Here is a 16695-nt window from a genome sequence, read left to right as displayed (position 1 = left end):
CATATTTCAGTTGTAAAATAAATATTACACCAAAAAAATTCTTCCCCACCTGTCTCCCATGTACATGTTTTTCAAATGTAATCTATTTTTCATATGTTATAAATACTTGCTACTGTTATGATTCATTTGTGCATTTTTAGTAAAAAAGAAACAACTTTCCCCTTCCAACCCCAGATTTTTCTCTTCCCCACCTGCCACCCTTTCTGTGGCCTCCACATAAGCCAAGTTCACCAGGCTCACAGACTCTTGCCTCAAAAGTGAAAAGATTTTCTTCTGACAAATTAGCGTAAGGAAATCTCTGATTTCATAACTGTACAATGCTTATACTTTAAAGTTCTTCAATTAATATTTGGGAAAGCTGCTATGTCAAAAATTTCAAGACAGATTTAACTCGCTAAAATTGTATTAAGTAAAAGTTATCATCACTATTTTAAATGTTAACACCAAGATCATATGCCTTGCACTCCTTCCAAAACCCTAGAATTTGAAATAAGATAACGTTTTGGATAAATATATTTTTGTGTTTTATTTGTACTGACAAAGAAGTAAAATTAAGAAAATTTATTTTGGCCCAGCCAGGTAGCTCAGTTGGTTAGAATATTGCCCCACTACACCAAGGTTGTGGGTTTGATCCCTGTTCAGAGTACATACAAGAGTCAACCAATGAGTGCATCAGTAAGAGGAACAAGAAAGCTATGTCTCTTTCTCTCTCCCCCCGACTAAAAATCAATTAAAAATATATCTTGCTTTGAAATTCTATCTTAATTATTATACAGGGGCCTTTTCACATATAAAAACCCTGAAACATTGGAAGTCCTATTTTACAGATAAAACTGGGATTAAAAATGTCCAAGTGCTTTGCTCTAGTTTCAAAATTATGACAGTGCAAGAATTTATACTCAGGTCTCTTTCCACCAGTTGGCAACAATTTGTGAAATTATTCCAAAGACAAAATAAATAGTAAAGAAGTAAAGTAAAAAATAAAATAAAAGCTATTCTGAGGAAAAGTTAACTGGTAAAAAGAGGAATAAAAATCCTCATGACAAAAATAAGATATTTAGATGGCTGTTAGTATTGATTTTCTGTTTGTTAAAAAATACATTAGCTGGCCCTGACCAGTGTGGCTTAGTTGGTTGGTCAGGGCACATGCCTGGCTTGTGGGTTTGGTTCACTGTTGCGGAATGCATGAGAGGCAACTGATCAATGTTTCTCTCCACATGTTTTTTTCCCTCTATTTCTCCTCTTTCTAAAAATAGAATAAATAAAACCTTAAAAAGTACATTAGCTGATAAAATAACCAAAACATTGTCTGGTGAAAGGCGAAAGCTCTCTGAACTTTGCCAGTGAAATACTTTGTACAGGCAAGCTTTCCTAAGAGCTGATTCTAACATGTTATTAAGTGCTTACATTTTTATTTCTAATGAAAAGTCCCTCAGGATTGTGTTAAACAAATCTCTTTTTTTATTTAGACCATTAAACATCGTTTAAAGTTGGAGTTGGCAGAGAGTCACTGTGAATGTTAGTTGCTGGCCATCAGTGGTCAGTGACACAGAGACTCCTGGGGTTGAGGAGAGACAAGAGCTCCAAGATTACTCATCACACAACTTCACCTGGTTATCTTGTACTTTATCCTTATTTTTAGGATTCTTTACTCCCTCCCTGGTATCAATAGCCACTTCTAGTTTTATCCATTCCTTTTGCAGATTCTACTATGGCCTGAGAAAACAAAGTTTACTCATAGAATTGCTAATGAAGCTACCATTTTCTGAGGACCTGCTGTATGCTAGGCACTGTGTTTGCCATAATCTATTTCATCTTTTTAATCTTTATACAATGCTATGAATTAGGTATTATACCCATTTTATAGGTGATGAAACTGGGGCTGAAATAGTTTGTCCAAGTTTTCATACCAAGTAGGCAGTGGAGGCAGGATTTATAGCTGACCCCCACCCCAATTCTAAGTTGACCTGCCACCTTAGTAGGTGCTGACAGCATTGTCTGCTTGTCAAAACTGCTTATGAGGCAAAATAAAAAGGCACTGACTAGGTGGGCATAAAAGGTTCACTGACCACTAGGATTTGTGTTTTGTAGAGTCTACCACCTAGTCTGCCAATTGTGTTTACCTCCTGGGTCAAAACTTTTGTGAAATACAAAAGTCTATACAAATTCTGTCCTTATTTGCTGGCCTAGTAAAGGGTTCATAATAATATGATGAATGTTATCATCCATTTAAAAAGAAGCAAACAGAGTGAGTATGGTTGAGGCTACAAATGGGAGTTAGGGCTCAATTTTTGGCTAATATCTCTGACCTGCCCAGGCAGAAGGTGTTTCCCCCCATCGGACCTGGGCATGTGTAGGTAAGCCCAGGAGAGGGTGGGCAAGGAAAGATTTTCATGAGAATACTTAATACCAGGTCTTCACAATTTTATTAGAAAACAAGGATAGTCCATTGATCAATGATATATGCTGTACATCAATTGATATTTTACTACATAAAAATATTTGGTATCTACTGCAGAATTATACACAAGTTTGTAAAAAGCCCTTCTTCATTAACCAGTACAATATAATTAACCAAAAATGTCCTTTTAAAAATTGGCTCAATACTTTTCCTTTAATCGTAAATAAAATAGAGTCAGGAGAATGAATATATAAATTCTGCTAAGCCAGTGTTGTTAACAACTTGTAATGAAACACTGTAGTGTATGTGCAAACTTCTTAAACACTCAAGACTGACAAATATATATATATATATATATATATATATATATATATATATAATCAGAAAATGCAGTAAAATCTAATTAACAGGGGAGTCCTGAAAAAAAGAGCTTAAAAGAGGTTTTTGGGGAAAACAATAAAACAAAGGAAGTTCCCAGGAGTGTAGCTACTTCCTTCCTCTGGAATCCTCCCCAGGGAACAGGAGTGACAGTGTGACATCCCACCTTGCTACTAAGGCCCCTCCTCTGCCCAGGCATATCCCTTAATTCTTGTCCCTCTCAATATTCCAGGTACAATGCTGGCAACGCCACTGCTCATTCCTGGTTACTTTCCATTACCCTTACTTTCTGGCCAATTTTGCCGCTAATTATCAGTTTCAAAACTGCTTTTCTTGGAACTACACATGCAAATATATTTTACAGATGACCTACTAAAATGCTCAGCATAACTTAAAGCTTCTGATTAGCTTTTATTGGAGGAGACACCCACAAAGCTGCAGGGTTTGTGTGCTGCCGGATGAAAAGAAGGCACTTTCTTTAAAAACATAAACTTTGGAACAGAACTGTCACTGAGACTGGTGGAGGGAATCCAAGAGAAAAGAGGTGGGAAGAGGAGAGCCAAGGTATTAAATTGTTTCTCTCTAGTTCTTACTACTTTTGAGGGGAAAAAATATGGCCAAATAAAAGTTTGTATTCAACTATAATAATAAATGTTAAAAATACAAAAAAAAAAAAAACCCAGCCCATCCATGTTCATACGATTGCAGTAAATGGCACATACATATAACATTTCAGTTTTCCAGGGTTTTTCTCTAATTACCCTAAGGACTATTATCAAGTTTTTAAAAATATTTTTCTATATCAGAAAAATCCAACTTGCTCTCATTTTTACTTAATTTAACAAGACACATTTATGTTTAGGGAAAGAATATACAAAAGAAAATTTTGTATAAAATTTAACATAATTTTTATAAATTCCATCATTCAAAAGTTTGAAAATTTTTTTTTAAATTAGAAGCATGCCTTGACTCAGCCTCTAGCCTAGAAAACTATCATTTCTTCCAACCAGAGTGCTGGGATCGAGGAGAAAGGGAAATATATGGGCCTGAAATCACATCTTCTAAACACCATCCAGAAGCCAGCACTGGAGGTACAAGCCCAGGACAGAGTGTAATTGTTTTCCCACATGTCCCCTACTCACTATAAAGTCAAGATTATTGCAAATATGAAGGTAATCTGTAGACATTTTTAGACAAAGTACTAGACAAATTTATGTCGTATGTGCAAATCATTTGTGAAGGCACTGTGCACAGCAAGGCTTCAGGGAGCAGGGCTTCAGCAGGAGACAGAGCGACTTCTCACATAGTAACAGCCAAGTGTAACTACCATCAGACTGACTGAGAGGCGTCTTTTGGAAAAACAGAGTTGGAATAAGTTTGAATTATGGCAAGCTAGAGAAAAGTCCAGACGGCATTCTTCTCAGAGAAGACAGAAGGAGGCAGAGATAGAGGAGCACTGGGGGAAGGTTCAAAGGCACATGGACTGACCTGGGAATTCACATAGCAGGTCAGAGAGGAGATCACTGTGTGGACAGACTGCAGGTTTGGGAGCGTCAGTGAAACATTAATGAGAGAACTTGGGCTTTAGTTCCTGAGCCAGGAGAGCCCTGTGGAGGTAGAGTCATCTTTAGCAAGAGTGGGATGATATGGGAGCAGTGTTCCACACAGGACAGTTAATCTGTGGGCCATGTGTATGACACAGTGGAGAGAGGAAGTGACTTGACAGCTGTCCTTCCCAAGATATAATGAGTCAAATGAAAGGCAGAGAAATAAGGTACAACAGAATGGTCATTCCAGAGGGAAATGTGTTAAAGGGGATCAGTTCTATGCTACTCTTATTTTTGAAATTCTCTCTACAGTGGAAAGCTAAGGTTATTTCAAAATCTTAGAATCCTGGAGAGAATCCCTTTGTTCACTGAAATGACTATTTTAAAGGTCTATAAATGAGATTCAGTCTTTGGAAACTAACTGCTGGCTGTAGATGTGTATGAAAAATACAAGGCAAGTGGAAAGTTCTCCAAGACCACTTCTACATTTTCCTAAGAAGATCAGTCATTTTGGGACTTCACTTGCCACTCAAGGGATCCTGTAATCCCCAGACTGGGCCACAGTCCCACCCTTGGACTGTAAATGACTTCATAAAACTGTCTCTAGACAATATATTTTCTCAATGTACTTTCCTCTTGTTTGCTCTCCCAGTGCCTTTTCTCAGAAGTTCAAATGTTCACAGAAGGCATTTGTTGCCTTTTTAAAGGCCTTCCCAAGCCCTGTGGCCTGAATTGCCCTGGCCTGCTATTGTCACCATGTCCTGTTCCCTTACCAATCAGATTCCAGGTGACCTTGGGGATAAGTGATTACACAGGTGCATTTTTTGACTGTACAAGTCAGTGGAGGCATGGCCCAAGGTACGACATCCTAAGACAGGAGTCACCCAAGGAACTCTTAGCCAAGGTCCTCACTGCTACCCAAAAGGCATGTGCACCTCCCTTTGCAGTTTCTCCTTGGAATCTGGCCTGGTGGCAGAGAATAGCAACTGGGGCTTGGATGAAGGGGGCTGGTGCTGAGCTGGCATGTGGTACCTGACATTCTTCCAGAACCTGGTCTTTGCAGACTGTGATGTTTCCTCTGTAAAGTCCCCTGACCAGCATATGGCCCCATGCTTCCGCTTAATGAATTTAATGGATTCTGGCATTTTCTCATAGTCCTGGATTTTCTCCAACTCCAGCAAGACAACTTTAATTCCATCCTGAATGAGAGCATTGTACATCACTATTTGCTCTTCAGATGAACTCCCCAGCCAGCTGAATCCCGATGTTTCTTGGACCAAAATAATAATCAGCCTTCTGCTTTTCTTTATGTTTTCGTTAGTGACTTCAACAAAGTCTAGAAAACATGAAGTATGTCTGAGTAAGTAAAATTTCTGTTTATAATCATTCTCTCCAGAACCAAACCCCCAAAAGTTTCTTTCCAACCATCCCCCATATTTCTAACACTCCTTTTTCTTGCCTTACTTAAGATTAAAGGAGGTTGTCATTTTAGAGACCTGCTTAAAAAATTGACTTACTAAAGCTGAATATTTCACTTAGGACTCAACACTTTCAGTAGAAATTTTAAAACCTTATTAAACCAGTTGATCTATACCACTTCTTTTATTGTATTGGTTTAAAGCAATTTTCAGATGTAACTAATTGTTAAGTTTTTCAAAGTGAAATACAACTTAGTTTGTTAACTTCAACAAAATATGAGAAAAGTAAATATTTTACATTAAATAATGTGAAACCCATCATTATGCACCACTGAAGAGGTTCTTAAAATTGTCAAATGTGTGCCTATGCCACAGTTTTCTAGAAAGATAAAATCCAACCTAACCCCATTAATTTAATAATTAAATTTGTTTCAAAACAAGATTTTTACTTCTTCCCATTATGTTCATACCTTCCCCAACGTAGTCATCCCTTCCATAAATGAACAGCTTATATCCACACTGTTTTTCTAAAACCTCAGGCAAGACTTTAAATACAAAAATGTCTGAGTTAGAGGTGGACCCTTCCTCAAGGGTCTTTGGATATAGTATGTATGCATCATAGGTCTTTCCATCTGAAGCTAAAGGAAAAATGTTATATTTTAGAACTACAAGAAAGAGACTTGGTCAAGTCAATATTGCAAACATGCATTTCAGAATGAATTATTTGTTATACAGACAACTATAATTGAACAATAATAAAATAATTTAAATTTTTAAAAATTGAATGAATTATTAATTTTTTCATAAAATGGTATGAATGAAACTGTAATATCAATGTTCATACCTTTTAAAAGTGTTCTACTTTTACAACTTTCTACTTATTTTGTTTTACTACCAAAGTGTTCTTCTATTATTTGATGGTTACCTCACATGCAGAGTTCTTTACCTCTTTGTATGGGATCTTCCAATTCTTATCTTTTTCCCCAAATGTCACAGCACTGAATTCTAGCATTCTCCCTTTTATATATTATTGTAGTATTTGGTTTTTTTACAAGGTTTGAAATAAGAGAGTGCTTCTCTGATGCATGAAAATTGAATCTTATCTTTGATTTGATGTCAAGCCTTGGGTGATCTGTGTCCTACCCAGCACAGAGAAGGTCTTCAACAATGGTTTCTGAATAACTGGACTTATAAACACAAGCTCTAAATGCCTGTTTATCCAACCATTACAAACATTAAGGCAGTAACTTGGAAAACAATGCTTTTCAGTCTGTTCACTTATGAAACTACAATTATATATAAAAATAACTACTATTTTAGTGTATGTTACATTTCATTTTAAAATTTAAATAAACCTCTCTTAGTTATCTTCTACATCTCTTAACTAGCCCCTCTCTTCAACAAGAAAACATTCCACGGAATATAAAAATTGTACCTTTTTTGGGGAGAAAATCATAGCAAGAATCCCTGTACCAAAGTACTATGTCAATCTTGAAGATTTTATAGATGAAAACAGAGCTTGTAATTACTACTGTTAATATGACAAATATACTAATAATGTGCTTCTGGAAATTGGGAACTATAGCAAAAAAGAGAAAAAATATTAGAACCAAATAAATCAAAGTTTGAGCATAGCAAATTAAACATTATCATCCCAGAGAAACCATATTTGGTATTAGCCCGCAGTCCCAAATCCCAAATAGTATTAACCCATTCATTATCACTTAATAATGGATATTAATATACAAGGCCATCCAGAATAGATGCTATATAAAAAAAGTATACTGTATTAAATTTCCACCTAAGTGGTATAATATACAATCGCATAGAAAAATAACAAATAGAATAGAGTACTCCATATTAAATGAGTCAAAGTCAGTCAAAAGCCAACAGAAGTTCCTAGAGGTAGAAGAGTCAGGTGGGAAAAGGTAAAAGCTGGAAGAAAAGGGGGATTAGGGATGCCACACAAAATGTTTCTCATTTACATGTTCTCTGGGCTTCACTTGCTAATTATTCTATTCATTTACTGACTGACTACAGAGCAGGTGGGGCAAAGGAGTACAGTGAAAGGGAGGTAAAAAGGATGTAAAGAAGAAGAAAAAAGAAGAAAGTGACTTCTAAATGTCAGGGGCCATGTAGGCATCAAAAAGAGAGAATCTACTTATTTAAGATTTTCAATTTAGGTCTTTGATCCACCTGCAATTGATTGAGGTATAAAGTAGAAATCTAGATATACCACTTTCCAGACCAACAGCCGATTGGCTAAGTGGATAATTGATGTTTATAGTCTTCATAACTGTAACTTTATATAAGATCATGATACCTCTAGTATAAATCTTCCAGACTTGCTGTTTTTATTCAAGACCATTAGGGGTGTCCAACCTGTGGCCCACAGGCTGCACACAGCCCAGGATGGCTGTGAATGCAGCCCAACACAAAATCATAAATTTACTTAAAACATTATTCAGAAAAAAACATTATTCGACTTTTTTTGTGATTACGTGTCACAATATATTTCATGTGTAGCCCAAGACAACTCTTCTTCTTCCAGTGTGACACAGAGATGCCAAAAGGTTGGACACCCCTGAGAGTATTTTTGGCTCTTTACATTTCCCTATGACTTTTAAAGTAAGCCCGCCTAAAACCACGTACCCGCCGCCCCCCACATACACACCCATACTTGCACAAATTGTGCTGAGATTTTTAGTGGAATGGTTTTGAATCTATAAATTCACTTGGAGACAACTAACATCTTTATAACACTGAGTCTTTCAATATATGAACAATGTATATTCCTCCATCTGTTTAGGTCTTTTCCAATTTATCTCAACAATTTTTTGTTTGTTTTTTAGTTCATATTACGGAGGTCTTTAACAGCTCTTGCTAGATTTATTCCTATGACTTTGACAATCTTTGATGGTACTTTAAAGGTTATCATTTCAATTTAATTTCTACTGGTATTGTTGGTTTGTTGTTGGTACTTACAGACACAGCAATACTACACATATATGTAGACTAGTGTGATCTTGCTAAATTCACTTACAGTTCTAACAGTTTGTTAGATTCTGTTTCATGTATGCATTCATAAATACCCTATTTTAATTTAACTACAACTAACCTTAAAATATTTCACAAATACTCTTAATACTGTATATAAAGAATATACAACTGATAAAAATCAATGACTTCTCACATCCTCTCCAGAAAGTGGATATTTAGATTTCCCCTGTGCATCCATCATTCAGCTAAACACATTCATTAGGTATCTACCATGACCAGATTTAAGTTGCCACTAGTTCTGGAAATAGAATAATTAGTAAAATAAATGGTCTGCACCATCACAGAATTTATAGTCAAGTAAAGAAAACTAAGTATGATAAATATTGTGATGGGGACATATAGTGCTATGGAAGTAGATTAATTTTGGCAGAGAGCAGGACAGAAAAGTTCCCTAACAGAAGAAATTGTTCAGCCAAGAAGAGAAAAAAGAAGTTATCCAGGTTAACAGGAATCCAACAGCATTTTGGCAGAGGAAATAGCATTGAAAACTTCAAGGAATCATACCATGCTAAAACAAAATTACATTCCCAATAAATAGTTTTGTTGTTTACCTGGATGTATTAATTGGATATATGCTGCATTTATACCATATGTATTCCTGGCTACACAGGTAAATGGATATAGATAAAATTTACTTTTCACTTCTGAAATATTAAGCATTATAATGAATGTATTCCTTTTTTTGGATGAAGGATTTTCCACTCTGCTCAAAAGAGAGAGAGAGAGTAAATAAAGTTACTTAAGTAAACTGCATTAACAACAAATAAGACACATGTGCATGGTTTATCTCTTAATTTGTTTCATAAATTGCAGCAGAAGTAATCACCAGTCCTAAGAACAGGTGTGACAATCAGGCTGCTAGCCACACTGATGGTAGATGTGATAGCCTTAGGGCCACTGTCAATAAAAGACTCAGCAGCAGAGAAATTTAATTAAAATCACAAGCTTTCAAGAAGAAAAATAGAGATATGTGCACTTTGGTCTCCATGGGGCACAGAGAAAAATATATGTAAAAAGAGTAGAGTGGGCAGGTGCCAGAGGGTCGGAATGTGATGCTAAGGAGTCAGGAGTTTAACGCTAGAGAGCTTATAGGTAGCCTCTGGAGATTTGAGAAGTAGAGTGCATGATTCCTGACCCCATTTAATGAGTCTTTGTTAGAGTACTTAAAAAATAGAATAACATAAAGGTTATTCAGGAAAATTATTTCACTGGACTGTTGCAACATATATAACTAATTTAAGAGAAAGCCTTATAAATGGTCCTGAATTTGCACCACAATGACACGTATTTTTATCTTAAATATACAAGACCTCTTAAATTCTGTTTAGCTTTGCAAAACTCAGTGTGGGCAGCAACGGGATAAGAACCAATCAACTGTCAACTAACCTTTGCTATTAGGTTAAACCATCAAAGTTATATAAAGTATAACATGCGATTTAGCACCAAAACTTCTCTATTATAAGGTTGGCTTTCAGCATACTTACAGTCTATAGTCTTCCACGAGCACTGGATCATCATCAATCATTGACCCATTCCACTTCCAATAGACAATGTCACCGAACTGGACAGTGACATTGCATATCAATTGTAGCTGGGATCCTGCAAAGCAATGTATTTTTAATCATTGTATTAATTGATTTTATGTGATCTATCTGTATTAACAAATGACTACTGAATAAAAATTTTAAATTATATGAAAACACAAAGAAAAAGATCACCCTTAAACCTACCACTTAGAAGTGACCACTATTAGTAACATTATTTATCTCATATCTTATCTTCTCTATGCACATATGCACTTTTTAAAATGAGGTATAATGTATACTATTTGTAATGATTATTGCATTGGGAATGCTGACTCATGCCATTAGCCTTTCAGGGCTGCTTAATATTCCACAATACAGACACAATACAATTAATTATTGTCCCATTGCTATAGTGTTTGTAATTTTTCATTACTATGATTACTATTCCAATGAACCTTCTTGCACATCAATATTATACATACCCTTAAGTACTACTTTAAATGAAAATCTAGAAGTAGAATTCAGTTAAAAGTCGATATACATTTTAAAAGCTGACCACCCTTTCTCAAATGAGACTGCAAGCCTACACTGCCCCCAGAACTGTGTGCAACTGCCATTTCCCTCCCCAACTCCCAGAGCAGTCACTGCCGATTCAGAAAAGAAAAAAACTACATTTAAATTTCACCTGCATTTCTTCAATTAATAGTGAATTGACAGGTTTTTCATAAGTTTAGTGTTCATTCACCTTTAAGAACTGCTTGTTATTCCCACGATCCATTAATCATATTCTCGTGTTAAACTTACTGATGTGGAAGAGTTCTTTATTCATTAAGGGTATTAATTCTTTACCATACATGAAAACTACTCCAAAAATCCTTCAGCATTAGTCACTTTTATTTCACTTTTATTTATAATTATTTGGTACAGATATTTTCATTTTTTGTTTGGTCAAATGTATATGTTTATTTTATCTGTTTTTGCTATTTTTTTCCTAAAATCTCTTCCATCAAATCAGGTAAATATCTATGTACACTTTATTTGGAGGAAATAATACTTTCACTGTTGTACTGTTTTATAGTTTTAAGGGGGCAAGAGAATTTTAGCTGTTGCCATTGTTTGTGGCCCTTCAAAGTATCATAGTACATTAATAGATAGACAATATTATCTGTGGTATTAACATGTAATGAAGAAGAAGACTAGAGAAAAATGCCTCTTTCAGCTCTAAAGGGGAACAATGACACACACAAAAAAGAGGAATACTACTCTAGATTATATTGGCCTATATTCAATTTTCAGTTTTCACATGTTTGTTAGTTTATAACTAAGAATGTCTTTATATTACCTTCCTATTGTTAGTTTATAACTAACAATGTCTCACACAATGGTTACTGTATAAATAACAATTCAGCTAAGTACAGAATCCACAGGTAACAAATTCTTATCTTCTAATCTCTGTCTTCATGTAGTTACTATTACAGAAAATAATGCTGTATGCCAACTTGATTTTTGATCCTCTGATACAAAAATCTGTTTTTGTGTTATTTTATTTTTTATTGAATTTATTGAAGGGTGATAGGTTTCAAGTGTACAACTCAATAAAACACCATCTGCACACTGTAATATGTGCCCATTGCCCCAAGCAAAGTCTCTCTCTGTCCCAATATTTCCTCCCTTTACCCACCTCCACCTAGCTCTTCCCCTTTCCCTCTGGCTATGACCACACTTAAATCTGTGTCTATGTGTTATATATATATATATTTTACTTTAAGCAAAAAATCCCTTCATTTTTTTTCATCCATTCCCCCCAATCTCCTCCCCTTTGACAGCTGTCAATCTGTTCCATGTATCCTTGCCTTTGTTTCTATTCTATTCATCAGCTTATTTTTTTCATTAGATTCCACAGATAAGTGAGATTTTATAGTAGTATTTGTCTTTCTCTGACTGGCTTATTTCAGTTAGCATAATAAAGCATAATAATCTCCAGATCTACTACTCATGCTGTCATAAAAGGTGAGATTGTCCTTTTTTTTGCAGTCCATTAATATTCCATTGTGCAAATATACCACATATTTTTATCCACTCATACACTGGTAGACACTTGAGCTGTTTCCAGATATTGGCTATTGTAAATAACACTGCAATGAATATAGGGGTGCAAATATTCTTTCAAATTACTGTTTCTTTATATGCGTATTCTCAGAAGTGGGACAGCTGGGTCAAAAGGTAGTTCCATTTTTTGTTTTTGTTTTTATTTTTTTAAAGATTTTGTTTATTTATTTTTAGAGAGGAGAAGGAAGAGGAGAGAAACATAAATGTACGGTTGCCTCTCATGCGCCCCCTATGGGGGACCTGGCCCACAACCCAGGCACGTGTCCAGACTGAAGTCAACCCCATGACGCTTCAGTTCACAGGCTGGCACTCAATCCACTGAGCTACACCAGCCAGGGCCCATTTTTTATTTTTTGATGAAACTCCATACTGTTTACAGAGTAGCTGTACCAGTCTATGTTCCCATCAACACTGAACAAAATCCTCTTTTCTCCACATCCTCACCAGCACTTGTTTGTTGATTTGATGATAGCCATTTTAACAGGTGTAATAGCTCATGGCAGTTTTAATTTGAATCTCTCACATGATTAGTGATGCTGATGATTTTCTCATATGTCTATTGGTCATCTCTATGTCCTCTTTGGAGAAGTATCTATTCTGGTCTTTTGCCCATTTGTAACTGGGTATTGGTCTTTCTGGTGTTGAGCTGCATAAGTTATTTATATATCTTAGAAATTAACCCCTTATCAGTCATATCATTGACAAACATGTTCTCCCCTTCAGTGGGTTCCCTTTTCATTTTGTTGATGATTTCTTTCGCAGTTCAAAATCTATTTATTTTCATGTAGTCCCACTTTGTTTAATTTCTTCCTTTGTTTTCTTTGCCAGAGGAGGTATATAGGCAAAAATATTGCTACAAGAAATGTTTGAGGGTTTTTTTTTATCCTCACCTGAAGTTATGTTTGTTGATTTTAGAGAGGGAGGGAGGAAAGGAGGTGCTACCAACAGAGACAGGGAAGGGGGAGAGATACGAGAAACACTGATCAGTTACCTCCATACATAATCAAATAGGGATCAAACCTGCAACCTAGGTATGTGCCTTGACTGAAGAATGAACCCACAACCTTTTGGTGTATGGGACAACACTCCAACCAACTGAGACACCTGACCAGGGCAGATGTCTGACCTGGAGCATGTTTTCTTCTAGGATTTTTATGGTTTTACAATTTGCATAAACATCTTTTATCAATTTTGAATTTATTCTTATGAATTTTGTATGTTGGTGGTCTAGTTTCTCTCTCTCTCTTTTTTTTGCATGTTCCTGTCTAATCTTCCCAACACCATTTGTGAAGTAACTGTCTTGACTCCATTTTATGCTCTTGCCTCCTTTGTCAAATATGAATTGACCATAGAGGTGTGGGTTTATTTGTGTGCTCTCTGTTCTATTCACTGATCTATATGTCTGTTCCTATGCCAGTACCAGGCTGTTTTGATTCAATGGCCTTGTAGCATAGCTTGTTATCAGATAAAATGATACCTCCAACTTTGTTCTTATTTTTCAAGATTGCTGAAAACTGATTTGAGGTAAAATTGATGTATTTATTTGTATGTAATAAGATTAAATCTAAAACGTTTGTAATAAAGCAGTTTCAAGTTCATTTTTGGCTTTTTTTTTTTTTTTGCATATGGCCACACTAATGAAGTTGACACAAAATATTCTGCGGCTCTTTTCTACTTTGTCTTCTTATTGGATTTCTCCTCTATTTTTTCCCCTTATCCTCTTCACAAAAATACTCTTCATTCATGTCTAAGTCATCTTCACTTTCTTTACTAGAAATATCTTGTTCAGTATCCAAACCCTCTGAACAAACTTCCACAAAATCTTCATCTTCTAAATCACTTTCATTTTCACATTCAATGCCATCATTCTCATCATCAGACTCAAAGAGAATTTGCTGAAGTTCAACATCTCTTGGACTACTGAATTGATATATTTTTCCAGCCATTTTCAATGGTAAGTGAAAAAAAGTGCTGACTTCAAAGTTCGTGAATAAAACTACACTAATACTGACTTCAGAGTTTGAGGTCTCTCAGATACAATTTCCTATCAAATATCACATGCCCTTATGAAACACATGTTATAACCAAACTGATGGCTTAAAGGTATGGCATAACATTAGTCACAAACACACAGCTAGTCATGACCTTGAGTTTATACACCTGATATACGTAACAATATTTTAAAAAAGACTTTGTATCCCTTAAATCAGCTGCAACCACTGCATGGTTAAGGTTATTATTGGTAGGTACTTATTGCCATTTTATTCTTTGTACATATGTTCCTCTCCCTCTCTATTTCTTCTTCTTCTTAAAGTAGTCTCTTTAACATTTTTTGCAATTTTTGTTTGGTGGTAATGAACCTCTTTAACCCTTTCTTTGTTTGGTCTGGGAAGCTCTTCATTTTGCCATCAATTTTAAATGATAACCTTGCTTGGTAAAATAGTTTTAGTTGTAAGTCCTTGCTTTTCATCACTTCGAACATTTTATGCCAATCCCTTCTGGCCTGAAGTGTTTCTCTTGAGAAATCAGCTGACAGCCTTATGGGAACTCCCTTGCAGGTTTTAAGATCCTTTGTTCTTAAGCTTTGCCATTTTAAGTACGATGTGTCTTAGTGTGTGCCTCATTGAGTTTTTCTTGGATGAGGCTCTCTGCGCTTCCTGAATTTGGGTGAGTTTTTCCTTCATTAGGTTAGGAAAGTTCTCCGATCTTACTTTTTAAAACAAGCTCCCTATGCCTTCCTCACTCTCTTATCCTTGGGGTACCCCTATGATGCAGAGTTGTTATGCCTGATGTTGTCCCAGAGGCTCCTTAGACTTTCCTCATTTTTAAAAAAGTTCTCTGGTCTTTTAGATGCTCTGCTTGGATGTTTAATGTAATCTTGTCCTCTAAATCACCAATTCAATACTCTGATGAACCTCATCTAACCTGCTGTAGATTCCTTCTAGTGTATTCTTCATTTCAGATATTGTATTCTTCATTTCTGTCTGGTTCTTTTTAATGCTAACTATCTCTTTATTCAAGTTCTCACTGAGATCACCCATTCTTCCCCTTGAACATGCTCTTGAATAAGCTCTTGAACATGCTTATAAACATTGTTTTAAATTCTGCATCTGGTATTTTGAGTGCTTCCATGTCATTTAATTCTTTTTCTGAGGGATTTCTCACGTTCTTTAGTTTGGGGCACATTTCTTTTTACACCATTTGTCTGCACTTTATGTTCATCTCTGTGTATTATGCAGATCTGCTGAGTCCCCAGCTTGTATAAGGGCTTTCTGAAATAGGCACCTTATGGGTCACAGAGGTGCAATCTTCTACATCACCTAAGTTAGCCCTAGTGCTCTGATTTGGGAGTCCTGATGTGGGTTTGAGACCCCATGCAACCTCGGTGGGAACTTTTACAGCTTCTCAGCCGCCACACCTGGATAGAGGCACCAGCCCTCTGCACCTCCCCCATTATCAGTCTCTGTGTAACTTCTGTAAATCCTTGGATATAATACTCCTGTCCAGCTGTCCTTCAGTTGGTCACTCAGGTTGATTGCTCTGTAATTTAGCTGTAAATCTCATTTGGCTCTGGGAATAGGTGTATGTAAGCTTCCATTTACTTCACTGATATCTCAGATCTCTCTGTTTTTATGTTTAGACCAGTGGTTTCTAATAGAACTTTCAGTGATGGTGAAAATGTCCTATATTTGTGTTAATACTATAGTTACTGGTCACCCATATCTATTAAGCTCTTGACTGAGACACTAATGTTCAATTGAACTAAATAATTGATTTAATTTAAATTTACATATACATAACCACATGTGCCTGGTGGTTGTTGCATTGTACAGTGTAGGTCTAATGCTTATAATATTTCCTCATTCTTGAAATAAAAAGTGTTCACTAATTTAAAAAAGTATTTTTCTAAAATGACTATCTTTTTGACCTCTAATCTTACTCTTCTGCCTAAAAGCTTAACACCCTGGGCATAAGAAATTCATTGTGTACCAAATAAATTACATTTCTCATTCCTAGGCCTGTTGAAAATGGCCTTTGACTGGTGTTGTCATGGGTAATAGGTTTCCACAGAAAAGCAAGGATGGTCAAATCAGACTTGGTTAGAAGCAAGAAATCCAAAGAAACATTTAACATACGATCTATGCCACCTTCTTTCTAAATATAGAGATATCCAGTAAACAACTTAAGTTTACTAGTATGTGTAGTAAAGGTACAATTTATCTTAATCTTGAATTCAAAATAATTATTTCAGCACA

The 16695-nt window shown here is 35.8% G+C and overlaps 1 protein-coding gene across 6 annotated transcripts in view; it reads right to left on the bottom strand.

Moving 5' to 3' along the window:
• Positions 1–2403: 2403 nt before the first annotated feature.
• IL1R1 (interleukin 1 receptor type 1) overlaps positions 2404–16695 on the bottom strand; it is a 51432-nt gene continuing 37140 nt past the window's right edge. For all 6 annotated transcript variants that reach the window (XM_053664658.1, XM_053664654.1, XM_053664656.1 and 3 more), the window contains 5 exons: positions 10289–10403; positions 9356–9507; positions 7180–7323; positions 6215–6382; positions 2404–5662 (listed from right to left, as the gene is read on the bottom strand). In XM_053664658.1, coding sequence (XP_053520633.1) covers positions 5241–5662; positions 6215–6382; positions 7180–7323; positions 9356–9507; positions 10289–10403 — 1001 coding nt within the window. In that variant the 3' untranslated portion in view covers positions 2404–5240. The remainder of the gene's footprint in view (positions 5663–6214; positions 6383–7179; positions 7324–9355; positions 9508–10288; positions 10404–16695) is intronic.

This window comes from Artibeus jamaicensis, unplaced genomic scaffold, assembly GCF_021234435.1.
Source record: "Artibeus jamaicensis isolate MK-2021 breed Jamaican fruit bat unplaced genomic scaffold, CSHL_Jam_final contig_384, whole genome shotgun sequence".
In the NCBI taxonomy this organism is placed as follows: domain Eukaryota; kingdom Metazoa; phylum Chordata; class Mammalia; order Chiroptera; family Phyllostomidae; genus Artibeus; species Artibeus jamaicensis.
The sequence above is the reverse complement of the archived record's forward strand: the minus strand, read 5'-3'. Positions and strand labels throughout refer to the sequence as shown.